This window comes from Mizuhopecten yessoensis, unplaced genomic scaffold, assembly GCF_002113885.1.
Source record: "Mizuhopecten yessoensis strain PY_sf001 unplaced genomic scaffold, ASM211388v2 scaffold7441, whole genome shotgun sequence".
Classification (NCBI taxonomy): domain Eukaryota; kingdom Metazoa; phylum Mollusca; class Bivalvia; order Pectinida; family Pectinidae; genus Mizuhopecten; species Mizuhopecten yessoensis.
Genome location: NW_018407049.1, coordinates 136,805 through 153,805, shown reverse-complemented (window position 1 = coordinate 153,805; position 17,001 = coordinate 136,805). Strand labels below are relative to the sequence as shown.

Sequence of the window (17,001 nt, the reverse complement as noted above, 5' to 3'; positions counted from 1 at the left end):
CTAGCCATACCCACAGAAGAAATCACATGTAAACGTAGAGGGGGAATGTAGGCAGCTAGCCACACTCGCAGGCCTAGGGTACATACATGTTACTAGCCTCGCTTATAGGGCAAATACAGGTAGCTAGCCACACCCACAGGGGGATTACAGGTAGCTAGTCACACCCACAGGGGAAATAAAGGTAACTAGCCACACCCGCAGAAGAAATCACATGTAAACGTAGAGGGGGAATGTAGGCAGCTAGCCACACTCGCAGGCCTAGGGTACATACATGTTACTAGCCTCACTTATAGGGGAAATACAGGCAGCTAGCCACACCCACAGAGGAAATATACATGTATACGTAACTAGCCACACTGACGAGGGAAATGCAGGTACTTATAGCTACACCCTCAGGGTAAACAGGTAGCTAGCTTATAGCTAGCCACACTTAAAGGGGAAATACAGGTACTTATAGCTACGCCCTCAGGGGAAAACAGGTAGCTAGTTTATCGCTAGCCACACTTACAGGGGAAATACAGGAACTGATAGCTACACCCTCAGGGGAAAACATGCAGCTAGCTTATAGCTAGCCACACTTCCAGGGAAAATACAGGTACTTAGCTATACCCTCAGGGGAAAACAGGTAGCTAGTTTATCGCTAGCCACACTTACAGGGGAAATACAGGAACTTATAGCTACACCCTTAGGGGAATACAGGTAGCTAGCTTATAGCTAGCCACACTTACATGGGAAATACAGGTACTTATAGCTACAGCCTCAGGGGAAAACAGGTAGCTAGCTTATAGCTAGCCACCCTTACAGGGGAAATACAGGTACTTAGCTATACCCTCAGGGTAAAACAGGTAGCTAGCTTATAGCTAGCTACACTTACAGGGGAAATACAGGAACTTATAGCTACACCCTCAGGGGAAACAGGGAGCTAGCTTATAGCTAGCCACACTTACAGAGGAAATACAGGTACTTATAGCTACAGCCTCAGGGGAAAACAGGTAGCTAGCTTAAAGCTAGCCACACTTACAGGGGAAATACAGGCACTTATAGCTACACCCTCAGGGGAAAACATGCAGCTAGCTTATAGCTAGCCACACTTCCAGGGAAAATACAGGTACTTAGCTACAGCCTTAGGGGAAAACAGGTAGCTAGCTTATCGCTAGCCACACTTACAGGGGAAATACAGGTACTTATAGCTACACCCTTAGGGGAATACAGGTAGATAGCCACACCAACAAGGGAAATACATATATAACTAAGTAAAACTAAAGGGAATTGTTGGTATTAATTAAAAATCGCTATTTGCATATTACATTTGTTTAAACATGTCTTTAATTTTCAGCCTATGTATACACAAGTTTTTTCCCTACAAATAAAACAAAACATTTTTTTGCCATTAAATTATTAACAAATTTACATGCAATTTCTGCCAAACATTTTTGATCAAAACTTAATGTTTTTCAATGTAGCTAACTTGTGACTTATGGCTTATTAAAAATGCAATTCCATAAAAGATCTCTAGCATAAATAATATGTAACCTATAGTACACATTCATGACTTATGCAGATGACTTCTATAAATATACCGCATGTGACCTACTTATGGGGATGACCCACTTACAAAGGTTATGAATTATCTGCCAAATCAATGGATATATCAACCACTTCCAGCCTTACCAGTTTTGGGTCCCCAGTTGGATATCTTTCATCTGATAATATATGTCCATTTTCCATTCCATTACAGTCCCCATTGGACACACCATTACACAATTCCTCTCCGTTGAGTAGGTCGCCATGACTACCAAGTGATGACGTCACTGACAAGGGCTGTGGCGAAATTAATCCAAATTCGTAACCGCACTCACTACTAGTCCTTCGCACATCAGGGGAAGTAACTTTTGTCACAGGCATTGTATCTGGTGACAGTAAGTCCGACCGTGACGATGATACACTTGAATATGGTGAGCGTTTCTCTATGTCGCGATAGGATGAGTATTGACTGTATTTACCGTAGCCACTTACAGCACAACTCAGCTTTAGATAAGATGGTGACTTAGTACACTCCTGTAAAGGGAGGTCACCGCTGTCTGCAAGCTTTGGCATGCTGCTGATGTTAAGTCCATTGTCGTTAGTTGGTTCGCTCTGTGTGCGCCGTCCCGATTTTACAGCAGGAATTGCTGGCGTGCTGGCCGCCAATGGACTGAGGGGTCGCTCTGAGGTCAAGGTCAAGATATTATCGCCATGGTGTCCTATGTGGCCATCAACAGCATCAGTCGTACTAAGCGACGGTTCACTCACTGAAATGAAACGAAACAAGATTAAATATTGACTTCACAAGTCCAGGTGGGAGAGATGAACAAGGATGAAGATGGCTGTAAACCATACCTGGCACTAAACCTGCTGTAGTCATGCAATGTGCCGACAAACAGGTAAATCACGAAATCCATTAAACACTTACTCGGAGCCAATTTTCTGTATGTAGCAGTCTGTATGCTAAGCCATGCAAAGTTACTATGCCAAAAATGTGTGATAATTTTAGCTCAAGTACGGAAAATAAAACCTGCAGTGAGAAATATCAGGAAATTCTAGACATGATATTTGATTTGCTGAGATTGACTATATATATATATACACATACACCAGGCGTATTGTAGTTAATCAGATTTATTGTCACACCATCCAGTATCAAAACACAAGTATAATGATGTAGACATATTGAATAATTTAAGTAGGCTGTTGATGGAGGTTAAATCTCTTCATTATGGTAATTATAAATATGCTTTAAACAGAGCAGGTTTTCTTCACAACAATATAGTTATTTAATGCCAGGCTTAACCACTCCCATGACCTATTTGCTAAGATACATTGTTAGTTAGCTACATAAACTGAAAAAAATAGCAAAATAATTTGCATTTCTGATTGTGACCATTTGGAATCAAAACAGCGATGCCTCTGCTATACAAGAAATTGTACACAAAACATTATTCTGCAGAAGTTACTTCCAATGTTACGTTCATAAGGAATATCAAACAACTTGCTTCTCGTGTTATGATGCAAATAACATTCCGTGTTTATAAGAAATTCTATAGAATTATCTTGCTTGTTCCCACTAAATCACATTTAATTTGCAAAAGTTGTAAAATCAAAGTGCCTTGACCAAAACATTTTAGGTATTTCCTACTGTTATACTGCCATTTCCTCAGTAATTATAAAGTTCCTATCTAGCATCACACAGCAGTAACCAGAAGGAAGTGATCGTACAGGTCAAGTTCAGCATAAACATGTACCTATACATTAAACATTAACCTTTCTAGGGTACACTTTACTGTAACCACGAAAATCACTCCAGTAATATTACTCTAACATTAAACTTTCTTGGGTATACTTTACTGTAACCACGAAAAATCACTCCAGTAATATTTCTCTAACATTAACCTTTCTTGGGTACACTTTACTGTAACCACGAAACTCACTCCAGTAATATTACTCTAACATTAACCTTTCTTGGGTACACTTTAATGTAACCTCGAAAATCACTCCAGTAATATTACTCTAACATTAATCTTTCTTGGGTACACTTTACTGTAACCTCGAAAATCACTCCAGTAATATTACTCTAACATTAACCTTTCTTGGGTACACTTTAATGTAAACTCGAAAATAACTACAGTAATATTACTCTAACATTAAACTTTCTTGGGTATACTTTACTGTAACCACGAAAATCACTCCAGCTATATTACTCTAACATTAACCTTTCTTGGGTACACTTTACTGTAACCGAGAAAATCACTCCAGTAATATTACTCTAAGAATGTTTCAGGCTATACACTAGTAAACAAAATGTTTCGTATCAATGCGAGTTTGTCTACTCAATTTTTGCATCAGATAAAACAGAAAGTATCTTGTTGATAATTACTACTGTAGATCACAGAAGATATCTGAACAGGTTGTTATATATTTTTGTATACCAACATACCCTCCACATAGTAGCGTTACTCTACAAACATCAATGAACATAGCCGGCATCTCTACAAAGCTTCTATAATCACTGCATTCATAAACTATACAGGTCATTCATAGTATTTGAAAAAATTAAGGGAAATGATGGAAGTCAAATCTAATTCACTCACTCAATTACTTTTACAATTTCATGATCAATTGCAATCGGCATTTTTTTTCCATTTTTTTTTCTCCAAGAAAATTATGATTCATGTTTAGAATATGTAAATAGCAGACAAATCATTGATCTCAACAGGTGATGAGAGATAATTAGCGAGGAGGAAGGAATGACAAACAGTCATGCGATCCTGAAGCTGCAACATGTGTAGAGGACAATGAGAGACACCCTGGCACCAGGTTTAGTTTGGTCCCCACACTGGACAGACACATTAACACTGACTTCGTTTTATCACATTTCATCCAACAGTACAGCATATGTTATATAAATGGGCAGTTTAAAGTTGATCACTGAGCTAGCCAGCCATCTAATATTACATGTATACAATCAAGAGATCAAACAACTGAAAACTCTAGCATGCAAACATGGATCAGCGTTGGTAGTTTACTGTAGTATAAAACCTATTATTTAGTATTAAGCACTTAGCTTGTTCCAATAGCAAATAACTATTTTGAATTTTCGCTAATGAATATTCATTTGTTTAAAGATTTTTGATAATTAGAATTGCAAATTAATGAAATCAATTTTGTATCAATGAACATATAGTAGGCAAAACGGGCCAGAACTAATTTGCAAGTTTATACAGTACACTATACTGATTTAGAGCTCATGATCATTAAGACAGTATATTGTGAAGTCAAAACCAAGATAATAGATTTGTGGGGTCACCTAAAAACCTAGATATATACTATATAGCTCTTGTTGACTAAATTGTGGGGTCACCTTAAAAACCTAGATATATATTACTATGTCTATTATTGAAATATACAAGAATCATTATTTTACATCATAAATGAGTAACATCCAACAGTAGAGCTATTATTATAAGGATGAAAATGATATATATCACCTCTTTTTTGGCTATAGATTACATTTTCCTTATTTTAATTATCTGTTTCATCTTTGACCCTGTTATAACTCCACTTCCATTTCATCTTAGAGCCCCCTTACCCCTCCCATCTTAAGTTAATGTGTCCCTCCCTGGACATGACACTGTCTACACACATAAACACAGACTCATTATCTGTATGAATCAGTGTACAGTACAAATAAACATCCTTACAACAATAACAGACTGACCATCATCTCCAGGCACGAGTTGGCAGTAGATCACAACAGTCGGTCACCATTTATTATACTGTATATCTGACAAACATACACAGACCATATAATTGAATTACATACTCCCATTATTTCTAGGAAGCCATGCCAACATTATAATCACCCTTTACTCCTGTGGTGATATTCGCCCTGTGTAGCACTGCCCTCCACATGACAGTGTACTCACATTTCACAAGTAGGCCTTGAAAACTTGACCTTTATAAGTATATCCTATTTAATCTGACCCATTAAACTGATAAAAAGAAGTATTTCTCCAGTTGAATTAAGAGCAGTTTTCCATTGCAATAACAAGTTTACTGCATTACTGCTGAAATCATTATTCTTTTCCTACAGAAACTCATTAGTTTTAGACAAACTATTCCTCTGAAAATAAAATCTGCAAGAAAGTCTAAAAGACTTTTTAATCAATATGAAGCAATTTGCTTTGATGAGCAGGCCTAGGTTTAGTTTTAAATGTTAATTTCAAAATCCTTTTATAAAATCTGAGTGGATTATACTTGGTAGGAATAAACATTAAGGTACCGAACAACTTCCTAATGGCTCTAGCCTTCTAGATTATGTTCACCGAATCTGTCCGCAACCAACATTACCTTGAACATAGCAGTTTGTAAAAGTGCCAGAAATTCACTGGAAAAACTTATCTGTATCAGTCAAGGAAGTACAAGTACTCTCACCCAAACACCATTAACAGTGGAAACCATCATAGTGTACGTGTGTATATATATTTATATATAAATATTTTAGTTTTACTACGTCAAAGTACTGTTTGAGATGATTGTCACTTTTATAAAGCTATATGTCATCCCCAATTTCTCCCTCAAATCAAAACAAATTCAAAAGGGCTCACAAAATGTATATACTATTTCCAAATCACTTCCTTATGAATATTAATTTAACTTTCTGAAAATCTTTGAATATTACAACTGACGTGCAAATGTTTAAGTTAAAACTAATACATCTGACAACGAATATCACTACCCATTTACAAATTATATATTTTTTGTAATTTCAGGTGAGATTGTTTTCCTTGTAATTTTTAGCATGCTATAAAATTTCTTCCAACACATTTTTTGTAACCCTTATTTTACTCTTCTTTTTAATGTGTTTTATTCATTTTGTACCGAGAAAGTGTTCCTAATGTGAGCAGATCCAGTTAACCATAAGGTACAAATGAGAACATATCAATGTTGAAAGAAGCCATCAATGAAAATGTAGACGTGTTTACTATAAAATCAGCAATGTATGTTTTCAGTAAACCACCAACGTACCACACAGTACACCATCAATGCATACTTTTACAGTAAAACGAGCAATGTACTCAGCAGCTACTACAGTAACACGAGCAATGTACTCAGCAGCTACTACAGTAACATGTTAGCATCAATGAATGTACAATGTTTACTGTGTAATGGCATATATAGATTATTGGTGAATCATCCACGACAATTCCTGCCACATATTCTGTTTATAGTAAATACCTGGTGAATCATCGTTAGAAAACTGCTAATCCTAGAATCAATCTGCTGAATACACACCTTGTAAGATTACATTACAAATAGATTCTGTCACCCGCATTATTACCCACACACAAAACAAGTACCAAGAACCTCGACATTCTGAGTGGCAATGTAAATTCAAACATGTTCATTGCAAATCCTTATTTTTTAATTTTAGCTTGTGAACAGCTAGCTTACACGAAAATAGGAACCAGATCAACAAGCTATAATCTAAAGGGAGTATTTTGTACACCTACACTTCCTCAGGCCAACAGGAAGTCAACTGTTCACCAGATTTGTTGGTTTACAATAGAGTTGTCAATTACGACCAATCTGTTTTAATTTATACTACAATATGAAACCAGTAAATCTGTATAATTATATAGCTATAACGTTATAATTGGTTAACCATATGGCCGTTTTCCTATAAGTGTAAGATTTCAAACATAAGAATTCTGATCTTCATTAAAGTGGAATCAGACAGAGCCAACAGTGACCATCTGTCAATACCATTAAATAACTAATTTCACAAGTATTGTTTTTAATACTTCCAACCTTAAAGACTTACCATACTTGCTGGTACATTTGTACCGATAGATTTCCAGCCAACAGCTCCACATGATTACTGTTGTTTTAGCTCCACATGTGGTGCTGTAGTTATTTTAACTCTCTCTATTACACTTTACAATATGACCATATGAATTATGTTGTACAATTTATAGTCCTGACTGTTTTCTTTCTCCTGTAGTTTATTTCCTGTGTTCACTGTCAGTGAGAGGAGGCCGATGATGACATAATGAACATTTGAATAGCATTTCTTTGACACCTTTTTCTATTCAAATGCTGCTATAATGAATACCAGGCTTGAACCTGTCATTGTTTTTTGTCCACACAAGCATTTAAATTCACATCACAGTAATTGTTTTAAAGACCATCTCATTATACATTTAAGACCACGGACACATATGGACAGATGTACAAGTACACACGCCATTATCGAATGTACACCTTAAGCTACACATGTACAAGAGCCATCAGCATCACTCCAACACATGTGTACAATGTGTTGTTCCAGAGACATATGCTTTGCTGATCTGGAGTGACTCCGGAGAGAATACATCCTTGGATTCCTTCACCAGATGGAAAATGGTCCTGACAGTTACATCACACTGACACAACAGACATTAGCTACAGTTGTGTGGGGGAACCATTGGTGCTAACTACCACATCATCAGAGTCACATAGCCTACAGCCCCTTACACACAGCCCCTCCAGGCCCACAGCCCCTTCACACAGCTCCTTCATACACCAGTCCCCTCAACCTGTAGCCCTGGAGCTTCAGGATAGACCAGCTTTATGTGTTGACTCCCAGCTCTGCTCCGAGACAAGTTGTGTGGCTGCTTTCTCAATAGACACTACCAGAACCCACTTGAAAATCCATCACCGCAGACAATTCATGTGTTCCGACTATTTTTTCTCATTTTAATCAATAGCGTGCAGTGTTTTTTTCCTGGTGACCTAATACAGCGTGTACACAGTGCAAAATAGAACCAGTGTCAAGTTGACCATTATTATTTTATTGCTTAATCAATCATCCCTTGGGGTTATCATTTCGATCAATATCTGATCAATATCGGCCCTGGAGAGTAATCTCCTCCTGAATCTAATATGGTGACACACAGGGTACGTTATCACTACCTTAGATTATCATCAATTATACCAATTGATCTAACTTGAACTAACCAGCCTGATGTTGATCCCTTGATGAAATATTACAATATCTATAAAACTCATACAGATGTCCCCTGCTCAAGTACTGAGACTTTATACATATTTGAAAATCTCCACTTACTTGGATTGCCTCCCCTGTTGACTATATGTATTCCTTTCCTGACCCTTTCATTCCCTCCAACAACTGATTTTTTTTAATTGATAAGTATTGCATTTCTTAATAATCTATGCTTTAATTTGTCGGTACATCGGGCCAGTGATTAAATTGTAAGATAGAGACTGATTAACACCTCCTCAGGTCCGACATCAAAAATGAAGCATATTGAACTCCAATAAAAGTCTGCTCCGACATGGAAAATCTGATAATTACCATAAAATTAAAAGTAAATTAAAACATGCATTGAATATGACAGCATCATAACTACCTAAGGCAAAGATTATGTTTACTAAGCTTTATAACAAAAAGATAAGTTACACTAATTCAGTCAATTAGAATTAATGGATATCAGAAAACTACAAAATTGTCAACATCAAAAATAAATTTTAAGAACAGAAAGATTTTAAGTACTCGATCATCATGTAAACTAATTTTGATAACAATCACTCAAGAAGCTAAGTAAAGGTAGTTCGGAACAAATGTATCAAAGGAAGTCAGAAAGGGGCATAACTCCAATAAAAAAGTTGACATAGAAAGATATTGCAAGCTAAAATAGCTACCTATTCAGATCATGTGTACAAAGTTTCATAAATATTAGTACATGTAGCAATTCTTCAAGTAAAAATTAATTTGCGGATAGATGGCAAGGCGAACAGTGTACTGACTCCAGTATACACCCCCCCTAACTTTCTTAGGGGGGGGTGGGTGTATAAATATGTAATTCTATTTGATTAATCAATTGGTCATCCATTTATCCAAGCCGTCTTATCCAGTCAATTTAGGTCAATATAATATGGAAATAGGCAAATGCAGACCTTACTTTATGAAGGGACACAGGCTTCATATGCTGGGCTCAATACACAACCAGGCATATGTCAATAAAACTACTGGTCAGTATGTACATACTAGCCCAACACTGACCAGTGTTATTGTAAGTAATTGTGACATGTTTACAGGAGTTAAATGAGGGTCTCTTGAGATGGGAATCCATCACATATAGACAGTACACGTAGGGTTCTACAAGATTCTTCTACTATAGTATGTATCAAAGGTTTCGACCTGTACAGTATTTTTCTTCAAAACAAACTGGAGAAAGAATGTAAATGTAGCATGTCATACAAGGTTTCCTTTTCCTTATCAAAGGTTTACAGACAGATTTTTAACAAAACAAACTGGAGAAAGAATGTAAATGTAGCATGTCATGCATTGATAGGTTTCCTTTTCCTTATCAAAGGTTTACAGACATATTTTTAACAAAACAAACTGGAACATTTCGGAAACTGTTTTTACGATTTTATCTCAGGCTACTGATTTTCTTCTGAGAGCTTGGAAAAACAAACATACAAAGAATGTACAAAGAATGTACAGTGGTCAAGATGTTAAATACTCCTACAAATAAAACTATACAAAGAAATTTTAAACAGCTTTATTTCAGTGATTTATAAAATGTCTACAAAAAGACTATAGATATTGGTATTTTTCAAATTTTGAAAAGACTTTTTACCCATGCTACTGTGTAAAACTTAAGTTCTTTTATGATTTTTATGACTACGATTTTAAATCTTAGCTCTGTATTAATTGCTAGCATATATATATACGACTTTTAGTAAAGTAAAAATGCCCAGAATTGACGCAATTTTTCTAAAGATACCACCGATATGAACGCATCTTAAGGTGCACCACAACACACTCCAAGGAACCTGAAGATTGCTAAAGTAGCTTGCAAATCTACAAGGCAGGAAGATTATATGTGATATATCGTATTGACTTCAAATTCCTCTGAATTACGACGGTATAACATGTACATGCACTTTCGCAAATGAGATTGGTCCTGTGATAAAATCGTAATTAACCAGGGCCAATCAACTACCAATTTGACATGCTGCCAGGACAACTGAAGCAGTGCCACCATTACCAATGCCACCGTAGCCATCAAACCCGTGGCCATCAAAGAATGCTGAGGAGGAGGTAATGGACAACAAAAGGATGTGGCATTTTAGTTGTTCACAAGAGATTACACACGGGTAAGTTTTGTATTTCTGTGTATAAAATCACCATTACTTGCTCAATTTATTACCTTATTCTTCTGATATCCCAATTTTGAAATTTTTTAATCACAAATTGGACTTAATGAACGATTTTATCAACCTCTATAAAATGAGTCTTTAGGATTGATATGACAACACTAAACACAAAGTACTGACATGATTATTTGAGAAACCGGTTTTGGAATGTATGAAAGTTTTCATAGCATTGAAATTAGTGATAGTTTTTTTCATTTCCTAACCATCCTCTTTAAACTTTGATATATGCTAACATATATGCAATCTAATCTAATATTGCACACTGATAGTACCATTGTCACTATACAGCGTCCTCCATATAGGAAACGATATTTTTGTCAAGTCTGGTAAAATGAATTCCAATTTTAAATAGATATATTGGCCTAATGAAGAGCCTATATATCACTCACCTGTTACTTATGGTGTACTCATGGTAGAATATATAAAGCTTAAAAGATTAGAAAAAGGTCTTTGCTAATCAAGCTGCCAAAGTAATCATATTGGAGTATCTCCTATTAGAACAACCTTGACTTAAAGTGCAAACGTCTCTCACTGGTACAAGCTGAGGAGTCAATATTATTACTATAAATATTGAGAATATGTCAGTTAAAATTTCAACATTTTTGACCTTTGTGACAAGTTGAATGGCAATGTATTTGTTTAAAATAGAAAGATAAGCTCCTCATAATCACCTCTGCATGCTAAAGAACCCTGCAGCCTTGAATATGGGCCAAGGTCTTTTATCTGAAAAATCTGACAGTTCTGTTAAATCTGTCAAGGTCATTTATTTAACAAACTTGAAAGCCCTTCACTCCAGCAAGCATAGATGATTAATATTATTAGTTTAGGCCATGTGTTATTAAGTCATTGGAAGTTTTCATGTCTTATCTGAGAGCTTAAAACCCTCTAGACCTTATTCTTTCTAAATATATATAGATTTTACCACAGATCAGAAATCAAGAATTTTACATGTTTGACAGCAGACACCTTAAAATACATAGGAAATTATCTGTATAATATAAAGTTGTCAGACATATGTTTACATAATGTTGAGGAAATTGTGCTTACCACACTTCCTTGCCTTTGTTTAAGAGCTATTAAAATGTTTTGCCCACTTGACTGACATAATTTAATAACAGGTTGCTTTGTTAATATAGTATATCATATATATATACTACACTGTAGGTGAATGTGTCCTTACCATATACATATATGAGAATTGAACAGCATTTTTTTCAACTTTATGCTGGTATGAATGCAAATTGGTTACATACACATGTATATGCCATGAAGCCCTAATGGTAAATGTGTACATTTGTGTATGTAGCCCATTTACTTTAGTACTATCAGGAACATTGAAAAATTACTGTTCCATCCTTATATTTATCCATTCTAAGTTTTAAGTTATTATTGTTGTAGTTATTCTGATGGTTGTCTCATGTTATTTGAAGCCGGAAGAGAAGCTTCAAAATGATGCTGACCAAATTTTCTTCTGGTATCTAGCTTTTAGAGGAACTTGCAGTGGAAATTTAAGAAAGTACTTAACAGTTTCTGTCTATACATACAAATGATCAATCCTCTATATACTATACCAAACATCAACGTCACATGATGATATGTACCTATCTGCATTGTATCACACGAACAGACACCTAATCAACTAGACAGATGTACCTTACATTAGTTTGTCTCACCACGACCCACATTTAAGCCTATTAACAAAATCCTCTTTCATGAAAGTTCCACAGGATCATTAATGATATCAATATTAACAACATATTATTGATGTTCTTTCCATAAGCCCAAAAGTTTTAGCCTCAGGTGTACTTAAAAATTGAAAAAAAAATATGCTTGCATGCATAAAATTCACTGTACACAGTAAAGTTCAATGTATACATGTTATATACATGTTATATACACACAATAACTTCAGTACTCTAAGCATACTGTGGCCTCACACATTTTAAACTAGTAATGTACTGAAATTATTACAGATGTTAACTTCAGGAGAGGACACAATGGATAAACCAATTTCATTAAGAATGAAACGACCCGTTGTGCTCAATTTTAGAAAAAAATAAAAGTCAACATCAACTTCAATACATGTCATTTAAAATGGAAACTTCATTGGCAAAACAAACCACAATATGACAGTCTTTTTACCACATGGAATTGCATTGGAAAGCTGAAAACCTCTTCTCCTGTAACTATACCAAACAATTGATCATAAATGATCCGGAAAATTATTATACTAGATGATTTTAATTTTTCTCAAAAAGGAAAGATGTTCATATTACAACAAGATCAAAAGTCGTTTACTAATTTTAGGTCAGACTAGTTTAAGTGCCCTATTTTCCACGAAACAACAAAATAGACACAAACACAATTTAGCCCAAAGCAGCTGGTGTACATGTTTGTGAAATCTACATACTGTACCATATGTGATGGCTGACACTCCCAGACAAAATAGCCCCCCACCAGGTCCCACAAAGTTTACATTCCTTATAACAGTGACCCTGTAACTTACACTGACAACTACCATACTTCTCTAGCCGTTCCTGTACTGCTGACAACACACAACACTACCCGTCCTTTACAATACACAAAACTTATCAAACCTGTTCTTTATCTTTGTTATTACAAAATTCAACATTTCGAATTATAACTGAATCTTTCATAAAACTTTAAAAGTTGTTTTTAAGTGCCCTTTAATCTAACTTTGAAAACATAAACACACCATTCAATATTTTGACAACTTCTATGTACCCTTCATTAATCCCAAAGGCTTTAACATGAGTAAAGTTAACTAGGATTTAGTACTATTTAAATCCTCTTAAATCTTGGTTACCTTTATGATAACCAAAATTTAAAATTTTTAAATAATCACACTGTTCATTATCATATTCTGTACCTGACAATAACTGATAATCAAATCAACAGCTGATGTACAACACATTAATATAATAGTTATATATTTTGGAACAGGTGTTTTAAATCAGTAACTACTTCATAGAAGATATATTTTTTGAAATTCAACAAGATTACTTTTGTTCCTAACGAATGTCCACTGAACACACAGATGTGATTTATCCCATTATACTGACCTGTCACGTTAAATATGAGCTTGAGTTTATAAAACCATCCGCTTCCTTGTGTGGTAAATTACACACAATACACTGTCAATATAAACCTGCCCTATAAGCAATGTGCACTAGTGAGTGTTGGAGTGGTTACACTTTCAACTCCTGACACCCCCTCATCACCCAGACCATGCAGAAACAACCTCATCAGCTGGTCAACTGATGGGTACAGCAGCTGTAAAAACTGTTTCAGCAGGAGCTACACATCTGGGGAAGGGCGGCTATTTGTGTCTTGGGATAAGCAGAGATAGAAGGGGCAGGTATAGACTACTTTGGCTGTGCAGCAATGGGGCAGGGTGACATTATAGCTGCTGAACATGACAGGGGAAGCGTCAAGATTTTGACAACATAGAAGCAGAACTGAGATTTGGAGAGAGATGAAATGTCAGGGGTAGGGTAGAGATTTAGATAGAGACAAGACACCAAGAAACAAGGGACATAACTCTGTAGCAATGTGGACTGGGAGAGCGGTACTACAAAGTCACCTGAGGGTCAAGGTGTAGAGTGACTGTGGGGGGGCTGATTGTTGTTAGTAGGTTCACATAAAACAGTAAGGAGTAAGGAGTAAGAAGTGACTGAAAGACATAGTAGACACAGCTGGAACTTTTACAGGGATTAATAGATATATATACGGCAGTGCATCGCCCTCAGAGTGAACCTGGCCTAGCGACATGGAGCAGGAAAAAGTCACAACAGTTTAGCATGATTCATATCATTTTAAACAGCTCACATATCAAAACCATGTGGATTGAAATCTAAATAGCTGAATATCTACAAACTTCAGGCACATTAGTCATACACATATATAAACAAAACTTTCTTCAAAGTTTAGTCAATAATTCAACTCAACCATTTTAAGATTAGTCATGAGACAAGGTATATTTTTCTACATGAACAAGCAATGCTAAAGAGTAACACTAAGTTACTGGGGTTTTATTTAAATTAACGGAGATTTGTCACGGATAACATTGCTGTAATGTACCAACTAGTGCCAGGAATTCTGACAATATTATACTACCGTTTATTCAGATGATATGTATAACATTTAAATATGTATTGATTAAGTTTTATAAAATCAGTGTGTACACCTGAATATCAAATTCATACATTTTTGTATATCACTCCTTCTGTGATTTGATTGAAAGGCAGCATCAATTACAAATACATCACCTTAAATGTATATCATGCATTGCACATAGGTCAAAACTTTGGAATATATTAGCCATGAAAAGAAATTTGATTCCTTAACTTAATATAAATTTAATTAGTTCAATCCTCTCAAGGAGTAAATCAACAAATCTTGCTCAAATTTAAGCTAAAACATATACTTGTTTGAACTCTCTCAACTGATTTAGGAATCCAATTTATCTTCAAATAAATGTCATTTAGTTTAATCCTCTGAAATTAAATCCATCAGGCATCAAATTTACATCAAAATAAATGTAACACAGTTTAACCCTCTGAAATCATGTCAATCAACACCGGAACACAAGGCGATATATATATATGCAGCAAGGCTGAACCTCCAAAATTAATTGTGAATTACTTCCAAGGTACTTACAAGTTGAAACCCCTCAAAAGATCAGTAATCAGAAAGTATTAGCCAAACAGGTGTCTCCCAAGGTTGACTTCAATATTATCAGATTCAAAATGCAGTGGTTATAGCCTAGCTCCCCACAGATATAACGGTGTAAATAAAGACATATCAGTTCATCCCTGAATCTCCTTATTATCTTTAAGTTACGACACTAACAGTCTGTTGAGGTCCTTTATAACTGAACCCAATGACAATGAATCAGAATTACACACATTACCTTTGTCATCAGCTCCTGTCATCTGTGTAGGTGACATTTACTCAAGGTGAAAGATGATTAGATTTTGGTTCTATAGTGCTTTTTCTTAAGGTTTACTTTCCACATACCAACTCCTTGTTTTCCCTGACCGGTACACTGGGTCAATGATAATCTGATTACGATTCTCATTAATTAACCCCATCAGGACAGATTGGTTAACTTGCTATCTTCCCTCAGGTGGTTAACTAAGCTAACAAAGATCAAACAGGCTGATAAACTTTTAACTGCCCAGCTGGACCGTTCAATGGAAAAGCATGGATTTGGATAAGACAAATATCCTTCAAAAAATGTTATCAATGCAATACTCTTCCAACCCTCAAAAAGTTCCACACTAATGTGTAACAAATATATCCTTCTGCCGGCAGCCCAATTTTTCTTGTATCTCTCTTCATTAATTTAAACTACTCCTTTAATTCATAAATAATCAACACCAATTATAATGTATTGTTCGATGTTGATATTCTATAGGAACATCGTGGCTACAAATTTCTTGCTGGGATCATCATTTCTCAGGTGATGCTATACAGTCAGTAGGTGTTTGTGTATCTCCGATCAATACACCTGTACAGGAGCTTTGATGTCCCCCGACCCTGCAGATAAAGGACACAACTGTCTACCTGTGTCCAGCATGACTCACCAACTGGTCAGATAGGATGTGGGTAAATGACCTTTTTATCTGCCTCATCAATATACTCCGGGCATGCGAGCCTCACTGTATTAATCTCCTATGTCATTACAGCCCCTGAGTGTAGATTAGTAAGGGAGACACAATGTATTATGAACCCCTGGGGAGGCAGTTCACCACGCACAACAACTGATTATATCCTAAAGTTACTTGATGTACAGTGTTAAAAGCATTGACATAATTTCATAATACATAACAATGTAGCGGTGTACATACATTTATTGGACATATGTTATAGTGAAATAAGAATTAGGATTACACTTCCACGTTTATATGCATATGTACCTCGTAACTAGAAAATCTATTTTAAAGGTACTCTAGTGACAAAAATGTTCCTTTACCAACTCAAAGAAGATAAAGAATCGGCCAAAAGATTTTTCCACACAAAAAGTTGATCAGTACATATTTCAAATGTATGACATATATCATGACTATTGAATCAAGGAAAGTTGAAGGTCAATAACTAGCTGTTTAAAAAAAAAAGTATTTTCTTTTAATTGCTAAATATCTGAAAGTATGGCATTTAATACAAAAAATGTGATTGTCCATTTTTATTCCAAATTTGAGTTTAGGATATATA

At 35.6% G+C, this 17,001-nt stretch overlaps 1 protein-coding gene across 4 annotated transcripts in view; it reads right to left on the bottom strand.

The window, feature by feature from the left end:
• LOC110453514 overlaps nucleotides 1–17,001 on the bottom strand; it is a 68,880-nt gene that overhangs the window by 16,161 nt on the left and 35,718 nt on the right. For all 4 annotated transcript variants that reach the window (XM_021502472.1, XM_021502471.1, XM_021502474.1 and 1 more), the window contains one exon: nucleotides 1,672–2,291. In XM_021502472.1, coding sequence (XP_021358147.1) covers nucleotides 1,672–2,291 — 620 coding nt within the window. The remainder of the gene's footprint in view (nucleotides 1–1,671; nucleotides 2,292–17,001) is intronic.